The sequence below is a fragment of the Chionomys nivalis genome, chromosome 14, assembly GCF_950005125.1.
Source record: "Chionomys nivalis chromosome 14, mChiNiv1.1, whole genome shotgun sequence".
Classification (NCBI taxonomy): domain Eukaryota; kingdom Metazoa; phylum Chordata; class Mammalia; order Rodentia; family Cricetidae; genus Chionomys; species Chionomys nivalis.
The window spans coordinates 60334566-60361055 of record NC_080099.1 but is presented as its reverse complement, the minus strand read 5'-3'; the positions used below and the strand labels follow the sequence as shown (position 1 = coordinate 60361055).

Here is a 26490-nt window from a genome sequence, read left to right as displayed (position 1 = left end):
ATAAAATATTTTTTAAAAAAGAGAGAGAACACTTCATAGCCAGGCATGGTGGTCATGGCGGTCCAGGATGGCTGCTCACTTGAGACCCTCTTGCTTCAGCCTCCTGTGTGTGAGGATCCAGGTGTGTGTTACCATGCCTGGCAGTTATTCCCCATTTTCAAAAATAGTTTATTGTGCCAACATTCTTGTGTTATGCTGTACTCTCTCCCTTTTATCCCCCAGTTCTGCAAGTAATGTGTATTCATTATTACTGGAGTTTTCACATCTGATTCTTTAATGACACAGTCAGGACACTGATGAGAATTTCCATTTTGAAATGAAGAAAAAAGGTAACAAAGACTGACCATCAACTCCGGAGGGTGAAATGCTATTTGACTTAAAAGTAGCTTCTTTAAAGGGCTGGTGAGATAGCTCAATAGGCAAAGGCACTTGCTGCCAAGCCTAGCAATCTGAGTTTTGATCCCTGTGACCCACATAAAAGAGAGCTAACTCCCACAAAGTGCTGACATAATGGGTACCACACACACAAACAAACATAATACAGCTAAAGTTGTAATGATTTATAAGCATCATTCATGCACATCAACATTGTCACAATCAGGTGCCGTGATTTCTTCCCCTCCTTTGTGAGACAGCTTCTCCATATGTATACCTGGCTGGTCTAGAACTCACTGTGTAGGGCAGACTGGCCTTGAACATTAGGTGATCTTCCTGCTTCTGCCTCCTAGTGCTGGGATTTAGATGTGGGCCACTGGTTTCTGAAATTTCTCTAATGAATTCTCCATGACTGCTTTGATATTGCTACTGTTATCCCACCCAGGACAAGGTCACTTGGGGAGATATAAAGGCAGGGAGGAAAAAGACTTCAGGACATCCCTTTTGTTCATTCATTTCTCTATTTTTGGTCTTAGATTACATCCAAGAACTGGTGTGTGTCTGGCCAGTGTAACATAGTCATTCTGTGTTAATTTAGAATCATAAAGTCATTACATCTGTAAGTTTAAAAACCCATTCTGAGGGCTGGAGAGATGGTTCAGTAATTAAGAGCACTGGCTGCTCTTCCAGAGGACCCCAGTTCAATTCCAGCACCCACATGGCAGCTCACAACTGTAATTCCTGCTCTAGGACACCTGACACCCTCTCACAGACATAAATTTAGGCAAAATACCAATGTACATAAAATAAGAATAAACATTGAAAAAATTAAGGAAAAAACACCAACCTATTCTGGATAACCAAGATGGCTCAGCAGGTAAAGGCTCTCTGTGCAAGTCTGGCATCCAAGTTTGTCTGATTCCCGACAGCTCGTGGTGGAAGAACTGACTCCACCTCCGCACGTGCACCTTGCATGCTCATGTTGGAACTCAGTCAGCACACAGAAAAGTAACAGCTGGGGGGAGGGGCCTGGCTGAAGGGTGTCCGAGGTCCAGCACCCATGCAGGACAGCTCACTGCAGCAGCTCCTCTGACTTCTACTAGTACTTGAGAGCGAGTGAGCGAGCACAGGTGCATGAGTATCTGCACACACAAAAAACACTTAAAAATAATGAAGTAAGAAACCCAACAATTGAATTCTAAGTTGGACATGGTGACTAAAGTCTGTAATCCCAGTACTTGGGAGGTAAATGCAGAAAGATCAGAAGCTTGGGGTCAGCCTCAGTTACACAACAAGTTTAGACCAGCCTGGGGCCACATGTGACTCTGTCTCTAAAACCAAAGCACTGCGTTTTAAGTACAGGCATTGCTAACAATGCGTGGACAGACTCAGAATAGTATCTGAGGTTTGTTTTTTAACTTTGTCACCTATAGGATAAGTTAGTGCTGACCACCTGAATGCTTTTGGGTTCTGGATTGCCGCAGTTTGAGAGTGGCATGCAGGTAGATATCCTTCCACTGTGTGTATACCTTTTTATAAAACGGTATTTGTGATTCGTTGCTTTAAAAAGTCAAAGCCAGTATTCAAAGCTGTGTAGATTGCCAATACAAATCTTTCATGTGCTTTTTTTTGTAAATACTGCCTTATGATACAACCGTATCGAAGGGAAACATATTCCAGTGGGGTGCTAAAGCTAAGTTCCCCTAAACGGTGGGTGGAAAAGGAAATGGCTGTGGACCAGTGGTAAAGAGTTCGCGCTCCTAAGATCCCCTGACTGTGCTAATGTTGGCTCCATACTGTTACTGGGTATTACATGTGTTTCGTTTCAAAGTGAGCTTAGTCTACTTTTTGAATGTTTATCATATGATGATTTGTATGCTCACACATTGAAGGTATTTTTAAGTACTAAGAGATTCATTCTTGTTCAAATATAGAAAGAACTTTGATCAGAATTTAAAATGTATAATTCTTTTTCTTTTGAAAACTATTATTATGAAAAATAAAAATGGCAGGACCATTGCTTTCATTAAAATATTCAATGTGTGTATTTGGTTTTTTATTTTTGTGGTACTGGGCATTGAACCTAGGACATCACACATGCTGGTAAAGCATTTTTGTGCCAAGCTACATCCCTGGTCCTCTTCCTTTTTAAGACAGAATCTGAATTAGTTGCCTAGGCTGCCCTCGAACTTGCGACCCTCTGTCTTAGCCTCTCAAGTGGCTGGGATTACAAGCCTGAGTCACCATACAGTTTTTGTTGTTTTGAAACAGGGTTTCACCATGTAGCCTGCTTACATAGCCCAGGTTGGTCTTGAACTTGTGATCATTCTATCTGTGCTCCCCTGCAAGTCCTGGGACTGTGGCCAGGTAGTTTGGAGAAGCCCCTCCCCTCTTCCTTGCAGTGCTAGGGCAGGATCCAAGGCATGTGCACACCAGTTTACCTTTTCAGTGGAACCCCTTGCTCACAACCAGCAGTAACACCATGGTGCTCAGAGTGCCAAGTTTTCTAGACTGTGCTCTTGTTATGGGTATTTTGAGTGTTAGTAAGGAGGGTCTACCTTCTCACTGTAGAATAGTGAATATTCTTAGTTTCTGCCTAGATCCCAAGCCACAAGCATGCTCTTCCCTGTTAGGACAACCAGGCATGTCTCTAGACAATGACAGTGTCTGCTGGGACTTAGGATCTTTAGTTGAGAACTACTGAACTAAGTAAAAGTTATGTTTATGGGCCGGGTAGTGGCAGCACACGCCTTTAATTCCAGCACTCGGGAGGCAGAGGCAGGCGGATCTCTGTGAGTTCGTGGCCAGTCTGGTCTGTAGAGTAAGTGCCAGGACAGGCTCTAAAGCCACAGAGAGACACCCTGACTTGAAATCAAAAACAAAAACAAAACAACAACAACAACAAAGAGGGCTGTAGAGCTGGCTCAGCAGTTAAGAGCACTGACTGCCCTTCCAGAGGTTCTAAGTTCAATTCCCAGTAACCACGTGGGTGGCTCACAACCATCTATGAGATCTCTTATGGCATGCAAGCATACATGCAGACAGAACACTGTGTATATTTAATAAATAAAAATCTTTTAAAAAAGAAAAAGAAACAGCCAATACTTTTAATCACTTAATCATCTCTCCATCCAGAAGAGAACACATCTTGGTTTTTGTTTTTGTTTTTTAGGCAGGATCTTAACCTACAGCTCCTACTGGCCTAGAAGTCAGAAATTTGCCTCCTGGGAACACAGATTAGACATGTGTGCCACCTTACCTGAATCAAAACAAAACAAAACCAAAAAATGAACACATCTTTCATTTGTCAATGTTTCCCAAGTTTGAGTAAGATTAACTAAAAGTTACCATGGCAAAGCTGTCTATCAGAGCCAGGTACATCCCTCTAATCCTGGGATTTTGGAGGCTGAGGCGGGAAGAGAGTTTAGACCTAACGAGTTGTGTAAGTAGGTCAAGACTAGACTTCAAACCTTAGTGAGAATCGTTTTTGTTTTTGAGACAGGATCTCAGCTCAGACTGACCTCAAACTCAACAGATAGCTAAAAACAACCTGGAACTCTGTCACCGGAATGCTAGGACGCTAGGATCACTAACCTCTGGCTCTGTCACCGGAATGCTAGGATCACTAACCTGGAACTCTCTCACCTGAATGCTAGGATCACTAGCTCCTGCCATCTCATCTAGCTCTTGTTTCGTTTTTGAGACAGGTGCTCACTATGTAGCCCTGGCTGGAACTCTATGTAGACCAGGATGGCTTCATGGCTTCAAACTCACAGACATTCCTCTCCCCCCCCCCCAGAGGGCCTAAAATGCAACATTATATTATCCTTTGATTTCAAGGTTGTGGTCTGCTTGTTTGAAAAGAACTAAACAGTCAATAGCTAGGCAGAGAAAGGATAGGTGGGGCTGGCAGCAGAGGAGGAGAAATCTAGGCTTGAGAGAAAAGAAGAACAAGAAGGAGGAGAGAACGAGGAATTATGCTGCGGCAAGAAGCCAGGCAGACACCAGCCAGCCAGACCAGGGACACGCCCGGGGCAAGAAGCCAGAGAGACGCCAGCCAGACGTAGAGAAGCAAAGAAAGATCTACAGGAGTAAGAAAGGCAATAGACCCCGAGGCGAAAGGTAGATAAAGAGAAACTTTTAAGTTAAAAGAACTCGCCAGAAATGATCCTGAGACCCAGCACTCAAAACTAATAATAAGTCTCAGTGTCATGATTTGGGAGCCAGTTGGTGGCTGAAAGGAAAACCTGGTACAGATGGGGAATAACATTTCCCCCCAGTGTTGGGCACTGAACCGAGGGCCTTACACATGCTGCCAAATTCTCTACCACATGACAACACCCCCAGCTTTCCCAGTTAAAAACATGTAGTAAAGTAATACAGTTCATAGAAACAAAAAACGGAATGGTTTCCAGCAGTTGAAAGGAGGAATTTGGGAGTTATTGTTTAATGGGCATAGAGTTTCCGTTCAGTAGTAGGCAAAGTTCTAAAACCTGTTGTACAAACAAGGTATATAGCTGATACTATGACACTGTACATTTAAAAGTGATCAAAATGGGCTGTTGTTCTAGGTTCAATTCCCAACACCCACAGGGCCCTCTTCTGGCTTTTCCCAGCATTGTGTGCACATGGTGCACAGACATACACACTGGCAAAACACTGAAACCCAGAAATAAATAAAATCTCTGTGTTAGATGTATTCATTTTATAAGTGGTTTTGCCTGCATGTATGTATGGCTTGTTGCTCATGGAGGTCAGAAGAGGGCATCAGATACCCCGGAGTTGGAGTTACAGGTGCTGAGTCATCTCTCTACCACCCCCCCCCACAAATAATCTTTAAAATTTTTATTTATTTATTTATTTATTTATTTATTTATTTATTTATTTATTTTTTGGTTTTTCGAGACAGGGTTTCTCCGTGGCTTTTGGTTCCTGTCCTGGAACTAGCTCTTGTAGACCAGGCTGGTCTCTAACTCACAGAGATCCGCCAGCCTCTGCCTCCCGAGTGCTGGGATTAAAGGTGTGTGCCACCACTACCCGGCTAATCTTTAAAAAATTATCTAATTATCTAGATGGATTTTCTTTTGTGTGAGTGCTTGTGTGTACATGAGGACTACATGGAGGTCAGAGATTGGTGTCTTCATCAGTAACTCTCCACTGGACTTTTTATTCTTGAGGCAAAGATCTCATTATGAAGCTCTGGCTAGCCTGGAACTTGCTATGGCCTCAACCTCACAGAGATCCACCTGCCACTGCCTCAAAAGATGTACACCACTATTCCCAGCTCCGCCTTAATTTTGGAGACAAGGTCCTCACTAAACATGGGTTTTGCTCATTTGGCTTGACCGGCTGGCCAGTCAGTCCTAAGAATCCTCCTGTTGCTGCCTTACCTACACTGGGATTACAGCTGCAAACTGCCGTTCCTGACTTTTTGGGGGTGGATGGGTGTGGGAGGTTTGAGACAGAGTTTCTCAGTAGTTTGGAGCCTGTCCTGGAACTAGCTCTTGTAGACCAGGCTGGTCTTGAACTCACAGAGATCTGCCTGCCTCTGCCTCCCGAGTGCTGGCATTAAAGGTCTGCACCACCTGGCTTATTCCTGGCTTTTTAAAAAACAAACACACACCACCAATTCTGGGGAATCAAGGTCAAGTCTTCTTGCTTGTTATCTTGAGCTGTCTCTTCAGTGCATAAGAAGCTACATTAGTGTTGTTTTTCTCACTCCAGTTCTCTCTCTCTCTCTCTCTCACACACACACACACACGAGCGGGTTTTTTTTTTAAAAAAAAAAAAAAACAAGTCTAGTAAATTACAGTTGTCAGTGAAATTTGGAATAAAATTAAAGTCATCTCCCTGGAGTGTTCCTAAACTTTCAAAAACAAAGCATGTAAATATAGACTGAGAAACTCCTTGTGCTGGTTTTCACCCATGGTTTCTGATAAGATTTCTGATAGAGCTCAAAGCACTCGGCCTTGTCTGACCTTTTCACCTTTCGTGTACTGCTGCTGGTGTTCTCTCACTGAGTGCTAGTCAGAGGAGGATCACCCCCATTTTAACTTTTTTGTTCATTTGTGTTTTGTTTTGACACAAGGTCTCATTATGTAGAACCGGCTGGCCTGGAACTCACTGTGTAGACCAGGCTGGCCTGGAACTCACTATGTAGACCAGACTGGCCTGGAATTTACAAAGAACTTCTTACCTCTGCCTGGGTTAAGCTGGGTACCACCACGGTTACCCTGCTACCCCATTTTAACATTTTGTTTTTCAATGATGGGGATGGAGCCCAGGACCTTGCACATGCTAGGCAAGCATCCTACCACTCGGTTCCATCCCTAGCCTCCCCACCCCATCTCAGCTTAGTTCTCTCAAGTACTCCACCACTGAGTGGCACACTTAGGAATGCGTTGGTTTCTTTTGGTGGGGGTCTCGTTATGTTACCCAGGTTGGCCTTGACCTCCTGGGACCTAGTGAGCCTTCTGCCTCAGTCTCTCAAATAGCCTGGACTATGGCGTATGACGCTGGACAGGGCTAAAATTCTCATATGGAGTTTCATGTAATGCAGGCGTGCTGACGTCCAGTATGCAATATAGCGAAGGACGTTTATACAATCCTGTGAAGGGGCCGTCTTTGTTAGGGTTTCTTTTTTTTTTATTATTAATTAATTTATTTAATTATTAAAGATTTCTGCCTTTGTTAGGGTTTCTATTGTGAAGAAACACTATGACTACAGCAACTCTTAGAAATGAAAACATCGGGCGGTGGTGGCGCACGCCTTTAATCCCAGCACTCGGGAGGCAGAGGCAAGCAGATCTCTGTGAGTTTGAGGCCAGCCTGGTCTACAAGAGCTAGTTCCAGGACAGGAGCTAAAAAAGCTATGAAGAAACCCTGTCTCAAAAAAAAAAAAAAAAAAAGAAAAAGAAAAAAGAAAAGAAAGAAAGAAAGAAAGAAAGAAAGAAAGAAAGAAAGAAAGAAAGAAATCTGAAGCTTCCTTACAGTTTCAGAGGTTCAGTCCATTATCATCACAGTGGGGAGCATGGTGGTGTGGTGAGCATGGAGGTGTGTAGGCAGCCATGATGCTGGAATAGTAGCTGGAATATCATGCAAGCAACAGAAAGTCAGCTGAGACACTGGGTGGTATTATGAGCATAGGAAACCTCAAAGCCTACCCCACCATATGCACTTCCTGTAACAAGGCACCATATGCACACTTCCTGTAACAAGGCCACACCCACTCCAGCAAAGTCACACTTCTTAATAGTGCTACTCCCTGTGAGAGTGTGGGCAGTTACATTCAACTGCCCCAGATCCCAAGACCAAATTCTCAGAACAAAGGAGATTTATTTGCCCCAGAGGGACAAAAGACAGGGAATATGAGACAAATACAGAAAAGGAAGGGTGAGGGAGAAGGGAACAAGGCCTGAAGGGACAAAGGAGTGCCTCTGTCCAGAGCGGAGGCAGACGGGGCCCACAGGCCATGAGGAGATAGGGGAAAATGCATGTTAGGACGAGGTGTTTAATTTTGGTTGGACAGGTTAATTAGGGCTGCCAGAGGGGGCTTTTGCTTGCTGGAATTTGATATTTTTAAAGCTGGACCTTGGTAGTCAGCCTAAGGAGGAAGTGGCAAAATAAGGGAATAGACCTGGGTGGCCAGCTTTAGAAATGTAATCTATTTTTTTTTTTTTTTTTTTTTTTTTTTTTTTTTTTTGGTTTTTCGAGACAGGGTTTCTCTGTGGTTTTGGAGCCTGTCCTGGAACTAGCTCTTGTAGACCAGGCTGGTCTCGAACTCACAGAGATCCGCCTGCCTCTGCCTCCCAAGTGCTGGGATTAAAGGCATGCGCCACCACCGCCCGGCAAATGTAATCTATTTTAGCAAGGCAGAGGAAATAGGGGAAGGGAAAGCCTAGCAGAGCCATGTTCGTCATGCTGGGCCTGCCAGAGCCATGTACTCCATGCTCGGGTCTGGCAGAGCCATGTTAGCCATGCTCAGGTCTGGCAGAGCCATGTTAGCCGTGCTCAGGTATGGCAGAGCCAGGTTAGCCACGCTGAGCCTGCCAGAGCCATGTTAGCCGTGCTCAGGTCTGCTAGAGCCATGTTAGCCATGCTCAGGTCTGGCAGAGCCATGTTAGCCACGCTGAGCCTGCCAGAGCCATGTTAGCCGTGCTCAGGTCCGCCAGAGCCATGTTAGCCGTGCTCAGGTCTGGCAGAGCCATGTTAGCCGTGCTCAGGTCTGCTAGAGCCATGTTAGCCGTGCTCGGGTCTGGTAGGGCCCCTCACCTGAGCTTTTGATTCCCCTGCTTTCACCTCCCTAGTACAGAATGCAAGGGTATGTCTCTACACCTAGTTTTCATGGTAGTGGAGTCTGAACCCCGGGCTTCACCACAATACCAACTGAACCACATCCCATCCCCTTTGAGTTTTTTTCTCGACAAGATCTCACTATGTAGTGTAGGACCCAGCCATGACAATCTCAATAGAGGCCCAAATCTCAGTAGTTTATCCTAAGACATTACCTGGTTCTGAGAAAGACCACAAACTGAGACCATGCAGGAGCCACCAAGGAACAGACTATCTAAAGAAAATTCCTAACATTCCAACCATTGTAGATAGGATCACCTGCCAGCACACACCCATCGCTTTTCACCAGGATACCCCTAGACAAATGTCAGCCAATCAGAGGTCCTGAGCCTTAGAAAGCCCTCACCCCCACCTTTGCTACTATAAAAACCCAACCCTAAATAAGCTTGGGGCTCCTGATCCCTCCAGTATGTTGGATACACGGAGAGTCCGAGTTTGCAAACTTATGTGAGAATAAAGGCTCTTTCCAGGAGGATCTATATATGTTTTTCTTTGGGTTCACCTTATTATTTAACTTCTCTAGGATGGCAAACTATAGGCTCAATGTCCGTTGTTTATGGCTAGAATCCACTAATGAGTGAGTACATACCATATTCATATTTTGGAAGCAGACAAGATCGCCAGGCAAAAGTTGGAAGCATGTGGGTGGGGGTGGGGTGGGGGAAGGGGAGGGTTGGGGAGAGCTTGGGGGAGTGGGATGGTTGAGATGGAGGAAGGACCGATATGGGAACAGTGAAGAAGATATCTTAATTAAGGAAGCCATTTTGGGGTTGGCAAGTGGTTTGGCTCTAGAGGGGTTCCCAAGTGTCCACAGGAACGTCCCCAGCTAGGACCCTGGGCAGTGGAGGAGAGGGTGCCTGAACTGACCTTGGCCCATAGTCAGACTGATGACTGTCTTGAATATCACCATAGAACCTTCATCCAGTGACAGATGGAGATAGAGACAGAGATCCACATCGGAGCACTGGACTGAGCTCCCCAGGTCCAGTTGAAGAGTAGAAGGAGGGAGAGTATGAGCAAGGAAGTCGGGACCATGAGGGGTTGATCCACCCACTGGCACAGCGTGCCTGAAGTAATGGGAGCTCACCAAATCCAGCTGGACTGGTACTGAAAGAGCATGGGATCAACCTGGACCCTCTGAATGTGGCTGACAATGATAATGGCACTGGGATTTGTCTGTACTGCATGTACTGGCTTTTTGGGATCCTAGTCTATTTGGATGCTCACCTTTCTAAGCCTGGATAAAGGGGGGGGTACCCTGCCCTCTCTTAGGACTGGAGGAGGAGTGGGGGTGAGTAGGGGAGCAGGAGGGAAGTGGAAGGAGAGGAGGAAGTTGAAATTTTGAATGGTTAAAAAAAAATAAAAATAATTAAAAAAAAAAAAAAAGAATAAAGGCGCTTTGCTTTTACATGGTGAAAAAGGCCCTCTGCAAAGAAGGGCCACTTGGGAAGGTGAGAAATCCACGGTTTTCTGGGGGGCTGGAAATTTTAAAATCTCTGAAGAGTTTTCCTTCTCTAATTTAGAGTTGGTCAGTTTGAAGAAAAACAGATGGCTGTTGTGTAAACAAGCCCAGACCCAGTCAGTCTTTGGGAGGCAGAGGCCTACAAAGCCTTTGTCTTAGCAGCCAGGATTTGTCTCAGATCAAGAAGGCGAGGAAGAAGCCAGCCACCTTGGAAGTTTGTTGTAGGGCCACTGGGTCTACCCCTGCTCCCGGGGTTCATTTTGAGGACAGTTTCTGGCCAGTTTCCTGTTTGTTCCTGTGCTTTCTCTGCCCCCCCCCCCCCCCCATTAGCTATAGGGCATTGCTGACTCCACCTTGGACGTGGTAATTTCCCACCTGCCTGGGGTATTCCATTGTGCAGCAGCCAGGTATTTAAGGTTTTTCCTAAATTTGAATAAATGGCATTCGGCTGATCTCCTTTCGAATGACCCAGGTCTCTTGTGTGTTCTTTCAATCCCCAGGCCCTCGCCCAGCTCGCGTACAATACAGTGGTATGCGAACTGTACCGAGAGTAACACAGGCACAGGCTTTACAGTTCGTCATCTTTATCACCCAGTCATGGTCCAGCTCCCTATCTGTCTGCCTACCTGGGAGTCTAAGCCCTAGTTTCTCAGGAGCACACCCATGCTGGCCAAGTGCTCTACCACGGAGCAATCTTCCCAGCCCCAGGCTTGGCTCTTCAATGCAGCAGACTTGCTGGCCTGACCAAGTTTTTGATGTTTGCATTTAAAAAGTTCCCCTGAAGCAAATCTAGCAGTGAATTCATTTCAGGGAAGTGTAAAGGCAAAATAAGCACAGCCACAACTTTAACAGGGGAGTGAGTTGTCTTAACTGCTGCAGGATGGTTGAACCTAGAGCAGTGTGTGTGTGTGTGTGTGTGTGTGTGTGTGTGTGAGAGAGAGAGAGAGAGAGAGAGAGAGATTTCCTCATCAATTCCTTCCTTGAACTAAGGAATCATGGGGATTTGTCTTCATGAAGGGCCTCTATATAGTCATGTCCATCCCTAAGCATGCTTAACTAAGGAGTCATTGCTGTGCATGCTCAGCTCAAGATCATAATCTAAGAAGACAGCGGACACATTTTCAGGCATTTGTAGCTTACAGTCATGGAGCAAACAGCAGCTGAAACCTGAGCCTTTCTCTCATTCTGTTAGTTTTCCAGTTGCTTCTTCTAAAGCAATCATTTAACCAACAAAGTGGGCTTTTGAAGTTTTATATTGAGACAAAGTCAGGCTTTGTCAAGAAAGAAAATTATTTTCTTGTTTATTTAATTTTTGAGACAAGGTCTCATGAAAAGCCCATTTTGTACCTAAGGCTAGCTTTGAGAGTGTTGATTACAGGTTTGTCCCACCATGCCCAGTTCTTAAAACAAATTTGTTGATGGATTTGTGCATGCTACCAACTACAGCTTACAGCTACACCAAACAATTTAGAATATAGGGAGTAGTATGAATATATTTGAAATAGACACATGGAAAGTCAGGATTACAGAGGATGAAACAAAATTAAAATTATAAGATTAACTTCATTCTTAGGTATTCTTAGAAATGACTTTAAAGAACACTTAAGGAAATGTTCAACATCCTTAGTCATCAGAGAAATGCAAATCAAAACAACTCTGAGATTCCAAGAATGGCTAAGATCAAAAACACTGATGACAACTTATGCTGGAGAGGTCGTGGGGAAAAGGGAACACTTCTGCATTGCTGGTGGGAATGTAAGCTCGTACAACCCCTTTGGATGTCAGTATGGCGATTCCCCAGAAAATTAGGAAACAACCTTCCTCAAGACCCAGTAATACCACTTTTGGGTATGTAGCCAAAGGACATGTGCTCAACTATGTTCATAACAGCTTTGTTTGTCATAGCCAGAACCTGGAAACAACCTAAATGCCCCTCGACTGAAGAATGGCTAAGGAAAATGTGGTACATTTACACAATGGAGTACTACACAGCAGAAAAAAATAACGACAGCTTGAATTTTGCAGGAAAATGGATGGAGCTAGAAAACATTATTTTGAGTGAGGTAACCCAGACACAGAAAGACAATTATCACTCATAGGTGGTTTTTAAACATGAAGCAAAGAAAACCAGCCTACAAATCACAATTCCAGAGAACTTAGACAACAATGCGGACACTAAGAAGGACTTACATAGATCTAATCTACATGGGAAGTAGAAAGTAGAAAAAGACAAGATCTCCTGAGTAAATTGGGAGCATGGGGACCTTAGGGGAGGGTTGAAGCAGGGAGGGGAGAGGCAGGGAGGGTAGCAGAGAAAAATGTAGAGCTCAATATATATATCAATTAAAAAAAAATAAAGGCGTGTGCCACCACCACCACAAAAACAAACAAAACAAAACAAAACAAAAAACACCCTAAGACTAGTTTAACACAAGATCAAAATTCTTAGCTTTCACATAAGGACGCTGAAGCAGGAACTCACTGTTTATCATGAAAGGAAATAAATATATGAACTAGAGTGTGCTGGAACACACCTGTAATCTCACCAATTAGGAAGCAGAAGCTGGGAGCTCACCATAGTTTTAGGCTAGCTTATACTACACAGTGAGTTCCTGTCTCAGCCTTCCCTCACCGAAGATGAATGTACAAAGAAATATATCACTGCCATTCAGTTAATTACTGTGTATATTAGTTTTGCTCAGTTACTCACCCTTGCACAATAAAGAAGGGCACATGCCAAAAAAAAAAGAAAAAAGAAAAAAGAAATGACTTTAAAGAATATCATATTGTGTGCGTTTGTGGGTTTTTCCCCACTGTATTTACTTAAAAAATAACTTTGCTATTTTATTTGTCTTGCCTGCGTGTATATCTGTGTACTGCCTGTGTGGCTGTGCTCTCAGAAGCCAGCAGATGTCATTGGACCCCCTGGAATTGGAGTTACAGATGTTTATGAGCTACCATGTGGGTGCTGGGTATTAAAGCTGAGTCCTCTATAAAAGCACTGGCTGCCCTTCCAAAAGTCCTGAGTTCAAGTCCCATCACCTACATAGTGGCTCATTATCTGTAATGAGAGCTGGTGCCCTCTTCTGGTGTGTGTATACATAATAAAGAAATCTTTAAAACACACACACACACACACACAAAGAGAAGCAAGTGCTCTCAACCATTGAACCATATCTCCAGCCCCTAATTTATTTACTTTTATTCTGTTTCTTTCCTGCCTGTTTTGTTGTTGGTTTTTTTGTTTGTTTGTTTTGGTTTTTGTTTTTTGAGACAAGGTTTCTCTGTAGCTTTGGAGCCTTTCCTAGAACTAGCTCTTGTAGACCAGGCTGGCCTCCAACTCTGTGCCTGCCTCTGCCTCCTGAGTGCTGGGATTAAAGATGTGTGCCACCACTGTCTAGCTGCCTGTTTTGTAAAGAAAGAAAAAGAGGCATAGAGTTGAATAGGCAAGGAGTCGGGGAGGATCTGGAAGGTGACAGGAAGGAGGAACATGATTAGAATATATTTTATAAATTGTAAATAAAAGTAGAATATCATATTGATACTGTATTATATTTCCTAAGGTGGTCAGATGAGTGGAATGAGTTTAATATACACTATCAAACAGTGACACTGGCATCTGGAAAACATATCCATAAAAATTTGAGAAGCTAGCATGTCCCGCCTATCACATGCTCTTTCCCCTCCCAGGAAATTTCAAGCTAATATTAGCTTTCCTGCTCTGCTTCCACTTCCACTGTACTCGATGTTATGGAGCAAAAAGAACAAGAATACAAGCAGCTATATCCTGGTAGAGGGAGTTAGCTATTCTAGAAACCCCTTCTCCCCACAAGTTTCTTTTCTTTCCTGATATACAATCTTGCTACACAGTCCAGGTTGATCTTGAACTCTCCATCCTCCCCCTTCAGCCTCTCACGTGCTGATTAGGACCTCCTCCTCCTCGCTTTATCATGCACATTGAGACTCAAGGTTTTCTAGAAATCCGGATTCTAACCTTTCCATTTTCTACCCTGATAATCACTATTAATGTAAAATTTAATACTTCATGAAATAGCATGTTTTGTTCCTCCAGTTTCTCTTTGAATCATCATTTTGATAGCAGAGTAAAATTAGTTGACACTAAAACTCATGACATCTGCAAAATACCTAAAAGTGCTTTTAGAAAAATTATAAATTTTAAAATCTCAGTTTTATTTGCAATTTGTGAAACCACAACACCCCATTCCATCAAGTAAAGCAGTTGTTGTGAGTAGGAGTCTGGCCGCATAGACAGAGGTAGGTTAGGAGAGCAGGATTAGAACAAGGAGTCCAGTCAGCTAAGGTATTTTCCCCCCCATGAAGGATAAAGCACAGGAGACTTCCCTAGACTGGCTAAAACTGGATTATATGAGAATCTGGTTATTTCTCACTTTCTCTCCTGATTTTTTCTTTAACCAAGGACAGATAATTTAGTTTCAAATTTGACTTTGGCTGACTCCACGTTAGGATAGCCTGGTGTGACATGAGCTCTGTCCAGACCAGTATTCTACTTTACAATACGAAGGACAATGATGGTGATGAACTGCAGTAGGGACCTGACTAGGGTCTTCTTCCCCCCCCCCCCCCCAGACATGTTTCTGTGTAGCCCTGGCTGTCCAGGAACTCACACTATGGACTAGACTGGCCCAAACTCAGAGATCTGCCTGCCTCTGCCTCCCAAGTGCTGGGATTAAAGAAAGGCGTGTGCCACCACCATCCAGCAAGTCTTTTGTTAAAAAAAAAAACCTTTTCTTTGCATTTTTCATTTCTGAATGTTTTGTCTGCATGGATGCCCGTGCACTTTCATGTTCAGTGCCCACGGAGGCCAGAAGAGGGAGTCAGATCTAGAACTGGAGTTGCAGATGGCCCTGAGTTGCCATATGAGTGCTGAGAATTGAATGTGTCCTCTGGAAGAGCAACCAGTGCTCATAATCACTGAGCCATCTCCTTGTCCCCCTAACTAGTGTCTTAGATGACATCTATTATAATTAATTTAGACTGTGTTTTAAGAGTTTAAACAAAACCCTTTTTGGCATGGGATGACATGGGAACTTTAAAGTTTACTGAAGATTCCCTCATATACTGTGGATTTTCCTTACCTTCTCTTTCCCCCTACTTGTATTCCTATTTCATGTGGTTTTATCTAGGAATTAAGGGCTCATTCAAGACTACACACTTGTTTCTGAAGTAAGGCAAAAATAACGAATTAGTGACTTAGATGGAATGTGTAGGTACATGCTTCTAGCTCATTCTTCTTCCAATCTATCATTCTCACCCTCTTTAATGAAAAAGGTATTAAGGTTGAATGTCAATGTGACTAGTCTGAAACGTGCAAATTTGTCTTTTTGCTTAAACCCAAAGTTCAAATTCCACATCAGCTCAGGATATCAGTCTCCCCAATTACAGACGACTAACCAGGTTGTGAATCCAAACGTGGCAGGTGCAAATAATGAAAATCAGATCCTTCATATTGGTAATATTTGGAAAACGAGAGGGGGGGGAGGGAGGGAGAGCGAGAGAGGACGAGAACGAAATTAAAATGCACACAAACGCAGTAAGAGGACAAGAAACGGAATCCATCCCCTGCCGGCGGCCTACACTACCGGGTGAAGCAGGCCGCCTATTGCTTTCGTCACAATCCGCCGCCACGCCGCTCCCGGTTGCCATGGGGGCCGGGGAGGCTACCACACCCCCGCCGGGCGGTGGGCGGTGACCTGCGGGAGGGCTGCGGGCCTCGCAATGCCGCGGGACTGCGGCTCCGGGGGTGGGGGCTCGACAGTGCTCCACAAGCCTCGGTCGGGCCCAGTCCCCTGAGGCCTGCGCGCCGCGGGGCTGGAGTCAGACGACCGCGCTGGGCCGGCCCGTGACGGAGAGGGCGCTTAAGGCCCAGCGCGCCTCGGGGACGTGAGGTGAGGCCGGGCGAGCGCGGCGGAGGGGCGGGCGGGCCGCGCGGCAGCGCTCAGAGCCAGAGCGCGGAGGGCGGGCCGCGCGGAGCGGGCGAGCCGCGGAGCGTGGAACCGGGTAGCGGCGTCGCCTGGCTGCTGGGGGCGGGGCCTCGGCACCATGGCGGCCGGGAGGGGTGGGGCTTCGGCGCGCGCCGGCGATAGAAGCCGCGGCGCAACCAATGAGTGCGTCTTCTGCCGCCCCGCCCGCTGAACCCCGCCTTCGCGCCGCGCGCGCCCGCCGAGAATGGGCGGGGCCTGCTCGTGCTGCTGCCTTGTCTCGGCGTTCCGCCCCGCCCCCGAGACCCGCCCCCTTCCTGGCGCCGGCCGCTTCCCGAGCGAGCCGCTTCCTGACACCGCTCCCTCCCCCTTCAGGGCTCTGTCGGGGCCGAGGGCCGAGGGCCGCCACTGCCACCCGGGCCCCCGCCGGCGCCGTCGCCTTTCCCGCCCAGCCCCCGCCATGTCCGAGGAGCTCTCGGCGGCCACGTCCTACACGGAAGACGATTTCTACTGCCCCGTCTGTCAGGAGGTGCTCAAGACGCCGGTGCGGACCGCGGCCTGTCAGCACGTGTGAGTGGACGCCCCTCGCCCGCGCCCCGCGCGCCCCGGCCTTCCCCGCCGCCGGCCTGGCCCCCGCCGCCCGCTCTGTGCGAGCCCGGGGCCGGCGCTCGGGCCCTCCCGGCGGCCTCCGTGCCAGGCCGGAGGGCAGTGGCAGAGAACGTGGAGCCTTTTTGTTTCCTAGCAACCCCTGTGGCGGCCCGGGCGTTGAGTGCTGGGCCCCGCGGAGGTGTCGGGCTTGTGGACCTGCTGGGCGACCCGCCTGCCGCGTTTTCGGGGCTCGTCTTCGTTTTCGAGACCCTGGCCCCTGGCTGTGCGAGAACCGCCCCCCCCTCCCCCGACCTTTGACCCCCTTTTTTCACACCATCTTTGAGCGAATTTACAACTCAGGGATAAAACGGTGTAAGCTGAGTTAGCCTCTTCCTCCCACGGTGGGTTGGATCTGGCAGGATTTCCTGGGCTTGAGGTCGCCCCCTTTGTGCCTTCCTTCTGTTTACTGTCGCTGGAGGAGGTACCTCCTCCGGGGAGGAGGTGGAGCACAAAGATGGCAGGCAGGGTGGCGGGAGGTAGGTGCAGGGACAGCTTCCATCGCTTTCCAGACAGCCAGTGTCGTGAGGGTGTGAAACAGGCCTCAGTCAAGTCTGTAAGCGAATGACGGACCTGGGTGGTGAGCAGAACCCCCGGGGAACTTGGTTTGTTTTGAGCCAGTGTCTCCTGTAGCTCCGGCTGGTCTGGAACTCCCTGCGATCTACCTGCCTCAGGGGTGAAAGGCGTGCACCGTCAAGCCGGACGTCTCCTGTAGCTCCGGCTGCTCTGGAACTCCCTGCGATCTACCTGCCTCAGGGGTGAAAGGCGAGCCCCAGCACGCAGGCTCCCCTGAGGAACTTTTTAAAGCAAAGATAACCAGCTCTTAGGCCCCATTCCAAACTTAGATGGATTTCTGGCAGGTGCGGCCTAAAAAGGTTCTCTGCTTCCAAGCAGCTGCAAAGAATTGAACAAGCCTCTGGTTAAGTTTTTCTTTCCAATCTTTTGTTTTTAATGGTGGGACTTAGAATTTTCAAGGTGTAATTACAAGCCAGGTGAGGTGGTGCTTGGGCAGCTCAAACAACAGATTTTGAGTTTGAGGCTAGCCTTGCCATGTAGTGACTTCCAGGCCACCCTGCAACACTGGTCACAGAACACAACCACCCAATAGTACCAACAATCCCCTCTAAAAAAAGAATAAGGGTGGTGGATAGAACTTTGGTTTCTTAGTCACAGGTCTAACTACAGATGACTTTTTTGTTGTTAATTTTTTGACATTGTTAATCTTTTTTAATTAAAAAGTTTCGCACATTATAGTCTGGTCATGGTTTCACCTCTCCCAGATCCTCCCCACCTACCTGCCCTTTCTTTATCTCAGTCTTTAGCAAACAAAGAAAAAGCCAAAACAAACGAGACTTTAAAAAAATAATGAAAACACAAGAAACAAATAAGACCCATAAAACTACAAAATGGGACGATAATATATAACGAAACAGACAAAAATGCCCACACAAAACAATATGATTTAAAAAATCTGCAGAAAAAACATGGAGCTCCTTTTGTGTTGGCTGTCTCCTGGGCAAGGGCTAGCTCTCCACAGTTCTCCATCTGCACTTACACTATTCTGTGGTAGTCGGATGAATTAGCTTTTAGGGATGAAATGTCTAAGTTATTTTTGCTCATCAAGAAAGATTAAGGAGCTTGTTGATGGTGGTGCATGCCTTTAATCCCAATACTCGGAAGCAGAGGCAGGTGGATCTCAGTGAGTTCGAGGCCAGCACTTGTCTACAGAGCAAATTTTAGGACAGTCAGGGCTACTCAGCGGAACCCTGTCTTAAAAAAACAAACAAAATGAAAGAGAGAAAGAAAGATGGGAATTGGAGAGATGGATCTGAGGTTAAGAACAATTACTGTTCCTCCACAGGACCTGAGCTCAGTTCCTACCACCTACAGCTGATAGACAACTGACTGTTAACTCTAATTCTAAGGGTTCCAATATCTTTGGCTTCTCCGGACACTTGCACTCACATGCACATTTCCACAAGCACGCACACACACAAAAACATAATTTAAAACAATAAAGTTAAGTTTTATACAGAAAAAGATGAATGACAGCCTGACTCCGTTTGGTGCAGATGAGGAGAAGAAACTGTATAGTAGCTGCTGCAGTGTGTGCTTGGTAGACCTTGTGTACAGAATTACTTCAGCACTCTGGGATCGCCAACTCAGACCCCATGTAATTTTTAGCCCCTCATAACTGCACAAAATTCCACTGTATTTCCTATGTTATATTTAAAATGAAGGATTGTAATTTGGCTTGACCTCAAGTGATGATTTTTTTTTTTAACTTCTGACTTTCTTCAGATTAACTTATTGGACTTTGACATGAGCAGAATAGCTTTCTACCCCCACTTTTCCTCCAGTTGCTGAACAGTGTATTTAAAAAAGGAAGAGGGAGGAAAAGTTTTATATAGACGGGAAGGCGAGTAATGATGGAACAGGGTCTAGATTGACTGGACCGAATGGGGTGAAGAAATTGATTTTCTTTGTAACTAGAATTATTTGAAACTACTGTATTGGTTTCTTACATCATTATCTCTTTTTTTAAAAAAAAATTATTTATTATGTATACAATATTCTGTCTGTGTGTATGCCAGAAGAGGGCACCAGATCTTATTACAGATGGTTGTGAGCCACCATGTGGTTGCTGGGAATTGAATTCAAGACCTTTGGAAGAGCAGGCAATGCTCTTAACTGCTGAGCCATCTCTCCAGCCCATCTCTTTTTCACAAAAGACAAATTGTGAGTATAAGCTAGTTTATATTTTGCTGTAAAATCAGATTGTGTTTTGAGGTAGGGTTTAGGATTGAGCTCAGTGTCTTTTTTTTTTTTTTTTTCTGAGACAGGGTTTCTCTGTAGCTTTGGAGCCTGTCCTGGAACTGGCTCTTGTTGAACAGGCTGGCCTTGAACAGATTGGCCTGTCTCTGCTGGGAGCCTGGCTGAGCTCAGTGTCTTAATCTTAATGTATGGACACACTCCAGAATACCAAACAGAAGGAAAGAGTACCAGATTACGTTATGACTTATCGAGAGGGATGGGGTTAATGATTTGGATTATTGGGGTTCTTGAAGATATTAAAAATAAGTTTTCATGACCATTTCAGTGACAGGAAAGGAGCAGAATCATTATAATAACTTTATCAAGATATAAATGTCTCTTCAATCTTCGTTTATTTCTCCAAATAGGAATTGTCTAATGCTTTCTATTTGGAACAAGAAGTACTTTTTCTGGTAACTGTTGATGGTCTAGTGGAGAAAACTATAAATGAGTGTTACTGATATTTACAAGATTTTAGGTAGAAATTTTTATGTTAGCAACAAGAAGCAAGTGTCTAAATCAGTTTAGGAATGTAAATATAAATGGCTGATTTTCTTTATGAAGTTACTGGTGACAGTTTGTATTTGGGGCACAGTGGGGTGTACCTTGTATAGGTTTACTTTGTGTGCTGTGATAAAGAGGATACAGAAGATGGCTATCCTCATACAGACTTTGGATATTGGCAGGAATTTACTGGGTGAGCCATTTGTATGTTTTCCTAGAAATCAGAGACCTATTTTGGCAGGGAAGCAGCATAGATAGCATGGTTTCACTTTTAGAAAGTTTTTATTAGTGTCAAATTTCAGGTTGACAGTTGAGACTAATATGATTGACACATTGATATGTCAGGAAAGAGAATGATTAGAACCTTAAACTAAGGTGATAGTGGTTATGCCGAGAAGAGACCCCTGACCGTTTAAGGATATTGTATAAGATTTAATGACAGCGTGTTCATTTTTTCAATGTATATATTGTACATTGATCTGGAATAAATGGAGTGCCTTTGTGGGTATATTCACTGAGGAATGTATGTAACTGAAAGCAAGAAGGGAAAAGGTCCTAGACAGACCCAAGTTTTGGAGAATACTTACATAACTTGAGTAGAGAGAGCTGTATCCTGAGATACAGGATAAGAAGAAAACAGGCAAGGCATAAACTGAAAGAATTAAAAAGCAAAGCAATAACAAAAAGACTTAACCACAGCACTGTTAGATACCTTATAATACTCAGATATAATGTTTTAAAGAATAAGTAAAAACAAAGGACTGAGGGGGTTAGTGTAAAAATGCTTGCCTAGCATGCACAAGGGTCTGGGTTTAATCCCCAGCACGGAAAAACAAAAAAAATTTGGCTTGGGTAGTTAGAGGCCTGCAAAACCATCTGGGAAGACTGAGAAAGAAAGGACAATTGCAATTTCAAGGCTAGACTATGCAACTAAGTGAGACTCTGTCTCAAAACACCAAAATAAACTGGGGGACATAGCCCAATGTTAGCAAGGTTCCCACGCCTCCCTCCTTGCTCCCAACCAGGCATGAAAACAGCACTTGGGAGGTGAGGTAAGGTGGGAGGATTGCCACGACCTTGATACCAGCATGGGCCACATAGCAACACTGTTCTTCAAAAGGTCAAAAATAAAGTGTGTTTGAGGCAAGTACCCAAAAGAAGAAGAAAATAGGGTGGCTATTGTTAAGGTTATTTCTCTTATTTTTCTTTGTAATCTTAAAAATCTCTTAGTTTCTGTTTATTTTCACTTTTGTTTTTTTTAATACTTTGTCACAAAGCAGCTTAGGAAAGGAAGGGTTTATTTGATTTACAATTGCAGTCTGTTTGTTTGGAGACATGAAGGCAGGAATTTAAAGTGTCACATCCAGTCAAGAACAGGTATATAGTAAATGCACAGAACCTTGTTGGCTACTCAGCCAGTCGTCTTTTACACAGTTCAGGGCCCCAAACCAGGGAAGGCTTCTGTCTGAATGGTCTGGGTCTTCCTGCATCAGTAACTATCAAAACAACCCTAAAATACACCCAAAGATCAGCCAACCTAATCTAGACAATACCTCAATTGACTTTCTCTTCCCAGGAGGTTCTGAGTTGTGTCAAGTTGATGCTTAAAACCAATCATCATAGTTTCTATCACTTTTTTTAAAATGTCAAGGAATAATTGTACACTGTTAGAAACTCTAATCCAAATGAAAATTTACATACAATAGCATATCTGGGAAACATTAGTTTTCTTTGAGACTTCTCTTATATAGCCCAGGCTGACCTTGAACTCCTTATATAGTTTTATTTATTTATTAGGTATACAATATTCTGTCTGTGTGTATGTCTGCAGGCCAGAAGAGGGCACCAGACCTCATTACAGATGGTTGTGAGCCACTGTGTGGTTGCCGGGAATTGAACTCAGGACCTTTGGAAGAGCAGGCAATGCTCTTAACCACTGAGCCATCTCTCCAGCCCCAAACTCCTTATATAGTTAAGACAGGCTTTGTACTCTGCTTTTCCTGTCTCTACTTCTCAAGTGCTGGGATGATAGGCATGAGCCAAGATATCGGGCTTTTTTTTTTTTGTTTTGTTTTGTTTTGTTTTTCGAGACAGGGTTTCTCTGTGGTTTTTTGGAGCCTGTCCTGGAACTAGCTCTGTAGACCAGGCTGGTCTCAAACTCACAGAGATCCGCCTGCCTCTGCCTCCCGAGTGCTGAGATTAAAGGCGTGCGCCACCACCGCCCGACGATATTGGGCTTTTTTAGTTTTTTTTTTTTTTTTTTTTTGAGTTTTGACAATATAGCTCTAATTGGGAACTCACTATACTTTTTTTTAATTATTTGTTGACAGTCTCATACATAAAATGTATTCTGCTCATTTTTATTTTCAGTTACCTCCCTCTGACTTCCTCTGAACTTCTTTCCAACAAATCCCTCTTCGATATTTTTATGATTTTTTTTTTTGGTTTTTCGAGACAGGGTTTCTCTATGGTTTTGGAGCCTGTCCCGGAACTAGCTCTGTAGACCAGGCTGGTTTCGAACTCACAGAGATCCGCCTGCCTCTGCCTCCCGAGTGCTGGGATTAAAGGCGTGCGCCACCACCGCCCGGCCTTAGGCCTGGTGGTGATGGCGCATGACTTCAATCCCAACACTCGGGAGGCAGAGGCAGGCGGATCTCTGTGAGTTCGAGGCCCGCCTGGTCTACAAGAGCTAGTTCTGGGACAGGCACCAAAGCTACAGAGAAACCTTGTCTCAAAAAAAAGAAAAAAGAAAAAAAAAAGAGATTCTCTGTAGCTCGATTGTCCTGGAACTTGGCCTCAAACTCAGAGATCCACCTGCCTATGCCTCCCAAGTGCTGGAATTAAAAGCATGCACCATCACCTTCTGCCTTAAGATTTTTTAAACTGCCAGGCGGTGGTGGCGCACACCTTTAATCCCAGCACTCGGGAGGCAGAGGCAGGCGGATCTCTGAGTTCGAGACCAGCCTGGTCTACAAGAGCTAGTTCCAGGACAGGCTCCAAAGACACAGAGAAACCCTGTCTCGAAAAACCAAAAAAAAAAAAAAAAAAAAAAGATTTTTTTTAAACTATCCAAATCCTTTGTCATTATTTATAAAGTGGCATATTAAAAAAAAAAAACTGTACTCTTTACTTAACAGATTTAATGCTAAAACCAGAAGATTGACATTTTTCTTCCTCAGTTATTTTGGGGAGCTGTGTATTTTGGCACTTGCTTGTAATCCCAGCGTTAAGGAGACTGAAGCAGGAGAGTTGTTGTGAGTTTGAGCCACACCAGGGCTACCTTGTCTTAAGGAAGAAAAAATGCCTGGCATGGTGTGTACATGCCTGTGATTCTTGTACTTGGAGGCCAGAGGAACAGGAGTTCAAACCCAGCTTATGTGAAGAATTTGAGATCACTCTAGCTGGCTACATGACTTTTTTTAAAATTAGCCTTTATTTTTATGTGTATTAATGATTTGCCTGTGTTTATGTCTATGCATCACTTGCATGAAGTGCCTGTGAAGGCCAGAAGAGGGTATCAGATGCTCTGGGACTAGAGTTACAGGCAGTTGTAAGTTACCGTGTGGGTGTTAGGAATTGAACCCAGGTTCTTTGAAAGAGCAGCCAGTGCTCTTACCTGTTGATCCATCTCTCCAGCCCCAAGATTCTTCTTAAAGATAAATTATTAGGGGGAATGATTTTGATTATATGAATTTGCTTCTAGGTATTTAGTTTACACTAAAAGCAAGGTGGATGAAAATTAGTTTTTTTTCTCTTCCAGTATCCCTTGATTGGCCTTTGTTGGAGAATGAAAAAAGGCAAATATGAGTGGTATCTGGGAATTGCAAACTGAGAAGAATTTGTTTTGTTTTGTTTTTAGAGACAGGGTTTCTCAGTGTAGCTATGGCTGTCCTGTAACGCACTTTGTAGACTAGGCTGGCCTCAAACTCAGAGATCCTCCTGCATCTGCCTATGGAGTGCTGGGTTTGCAGGTGTGCACCACCACCTGCCCGGTAAGAGGTATTTATAATAACTAATAGAATAGGGTAATGTTCTGTTCTAAAGTTATAGCCTCCTTTGATGCGTGCAAAGGAAAGTGTGACACATCAAAGAAGAGAAGGAAAAGGTGTACACACCAAAAATTACTAAACTTTTTTTTTTTTTTGAAATAGGTTTCTGTGTAGCAAATTTATCTAGTTTAGTACAAACGGAGACAGTTTTGTACAGAAGGAAAATCAGTAAAATTGGGAATGAAAGTATTTATTTGCTGGGTGGTGTTTTTGTTTTTGTTTGTTCGTTTTCTTTTATTATTTGAATGAAGGCCTTTTTATGTAGTTCTGGATATCCTGGAACTAGTATCACCTTGAACTCTGGCTCAAAGACAACTTTCTGCCTTGTCTTTCTGAGTCCTGGGATTAAATTCTTGTGTTACCACACCTGCCTTTGTTTTCAAACACAAATGAAGCTGGGTGTGGTGGCGTATACCTGTAATTCCCATCACTCACAAATGGCGCCCAACATGGGGCAGATCACATCCTGCTGCTTTGGTGATCTGGGCAGGAGTGGGAGGAATCAATTTCCTCCTTCCCAGAATTCTCCTGTTCTCATTACATCATTTCTACTTCCTGTCTGGTTTTCCTGCCTATATTTCCTGCTTGGCCAATCAGCGTTTATTTATAACATGACTGACAAAATACAGACAATTCTCCCGCACCACTTCCCTCTCTCTTTTTTTTTTTTTTTTTTTTTAAAGGAAAATACCCATAGTCCATTTTTTGGGAATGTGGGCATAGTGTTCCAGGCTACTTCCAGCTGGTTGGGAGCACTGATAATCTTATGGGGACCTAAATAAAATTTAGAGTTATGATCAAGTCCTGACTGAAGTACCCTGTGAGTTTTGATCATCTCAGGCAGCAGTCTTGAACCTGTTCTGGATGAAGAACTCAGATATCTGGGCCACCTATTCCTGCTGGAGATTTCTCAGGTGGTCTCCTTGATCAAAACTGATTTTTCTTAACTCTGAATAAATCCACAGCCTCTCATTTTCTGTGGAAACAAAAGCAAAATCTCTTCTCCAAAGTAACATACCTTTTGACTTCAATTTTGAAGCCATGGTATTTTCAAAATACCTATCTTGGATTAATTCTGCCACATTTATAAGCAAATATCTTTTAGCAGCCGTTGTTCCTTCCTCAGCATCCAAACAATTCAAAGAGAGCATAATAACATCTAGTATCAAGATTCTCTGTAATTTCCATCTTTGTGCGGCTTAATTTTATCTCTATTTCTTTTATTTTTACTTTTACTTTTTTGAGACAGGTTCTCTGTATATCTTTGTTCTGGAATAACTCTGTAGACCAGGCTGTCCTTGAACTCACAGATATCCATCTTTCTCTGCCTCACAGGCATTGGGATTAAAGGTGTGTCCTGCTACACCTTGAAGTCAGGGAGGTCTATCTACCTCTGTCTCCCAAGTGTTGGGAAGTGTTGGGATTAAAGGTGTGTACCACCACACCCAACTACTCTTCTTTCTTTACTTTAAGAACTTCAACTTTTTTTTCAAGCCTGTATATATTTTTAAACACACTGTAAACCATTTTTTTTTTATTTTCTGAATCTGTCTTTACTGTAGATTTCTCTTTTTCTGACCACACGAGTCTTTAATTTACCAAGCAATATGGGTAGGATTGAAGCCATGGCTTTGGCGGCTGGATCCAACCCATTCCTTAGCTTTCCAGAATCGTGACAGAGGTACAGGCTGTAGCCATGTTTATTGCCACAACTCTGGCGTTTCAAGGTCCCTGCCAGCAAGCAAGCTGCAGCAGTGCACTCAGAAACCACACTCAAATGCTCTGGTAGTCGGACCACCTCCCTGGAAGAGTTAGAGTTTGCCCTGGCAGGACGGCCCAGAAAGCCGGCATTTTAAAACAACTCAGCTTTTTTTCTGCTACGGATGAAAACCGAAAAGCAAGCATTCAGCTTTTCATCAACACCATTTAAGAGTTTTGTGACAGGACCTCTTAAAAGAGCTGCAGGGTTTTGCAGCTAAAACTGAGTCAGGAAGCCTCTCTTAGATGAGAGCGCTTGCTTGCCTCTAGCAAGCAGAGCAGACCCAACAAATTGCTGCTACCAAGAAAACATGCTTTACTCTATTCTTTCCCAAGCTTTCTCAAGCTTTAGAAAGTTAAAGTAGGATTGCTTCCTTAGGGTCTAAACTTCAACTTCAGAGTGAGACCCTTCTCAAAAAGAAAGTTGTAAAATGGACTTGAATGTAGTTTCATTTTGTTGCCATCTAATCCAATTATTAGTCTTACTGTTTGAGAGATAATTTTAAATTTGGACTGTACCTACATTTGAATAACCTTACTACCTTGTATATGTACATATCCATATCATTTA

The 26490-nt window shown here is 44.3% G+C and overlaps 1 protein-coding gene across 3 annotated transcripts in view; it reads left to right on the top strand.

Moving 5' to 3' along the window:
* The first annotated feature begins 15915 nt into the window (after window positions 1-15915).
* The window catches only part of Rnf138 (ring finger protein 138), a 28806-nt gene continuing 18231 nt past the window's right edge, over window positions 15916-26490 (top strand). For 2 of the 3 annotated variants that reach the window (XM_057789096.1, XM_057789094.1), the window contains exons 1-2: window positions 15916-16116; window positions 16525-16719. In XM_057789096.1, the coding sequence (XP_057645079.1) occupies window positions 16610-16719 (110 nt within the window). In that variant the 5' untranslated portion in view covers window positions 15916-16116; window positions 16525-16609. Of the gene's footprint in view, window positions 16117-16487; window positions 16720-26490 lie in introns of those variants that run through there. The other variant, XM_057789095.1, reaches the window with a different exon arrangement.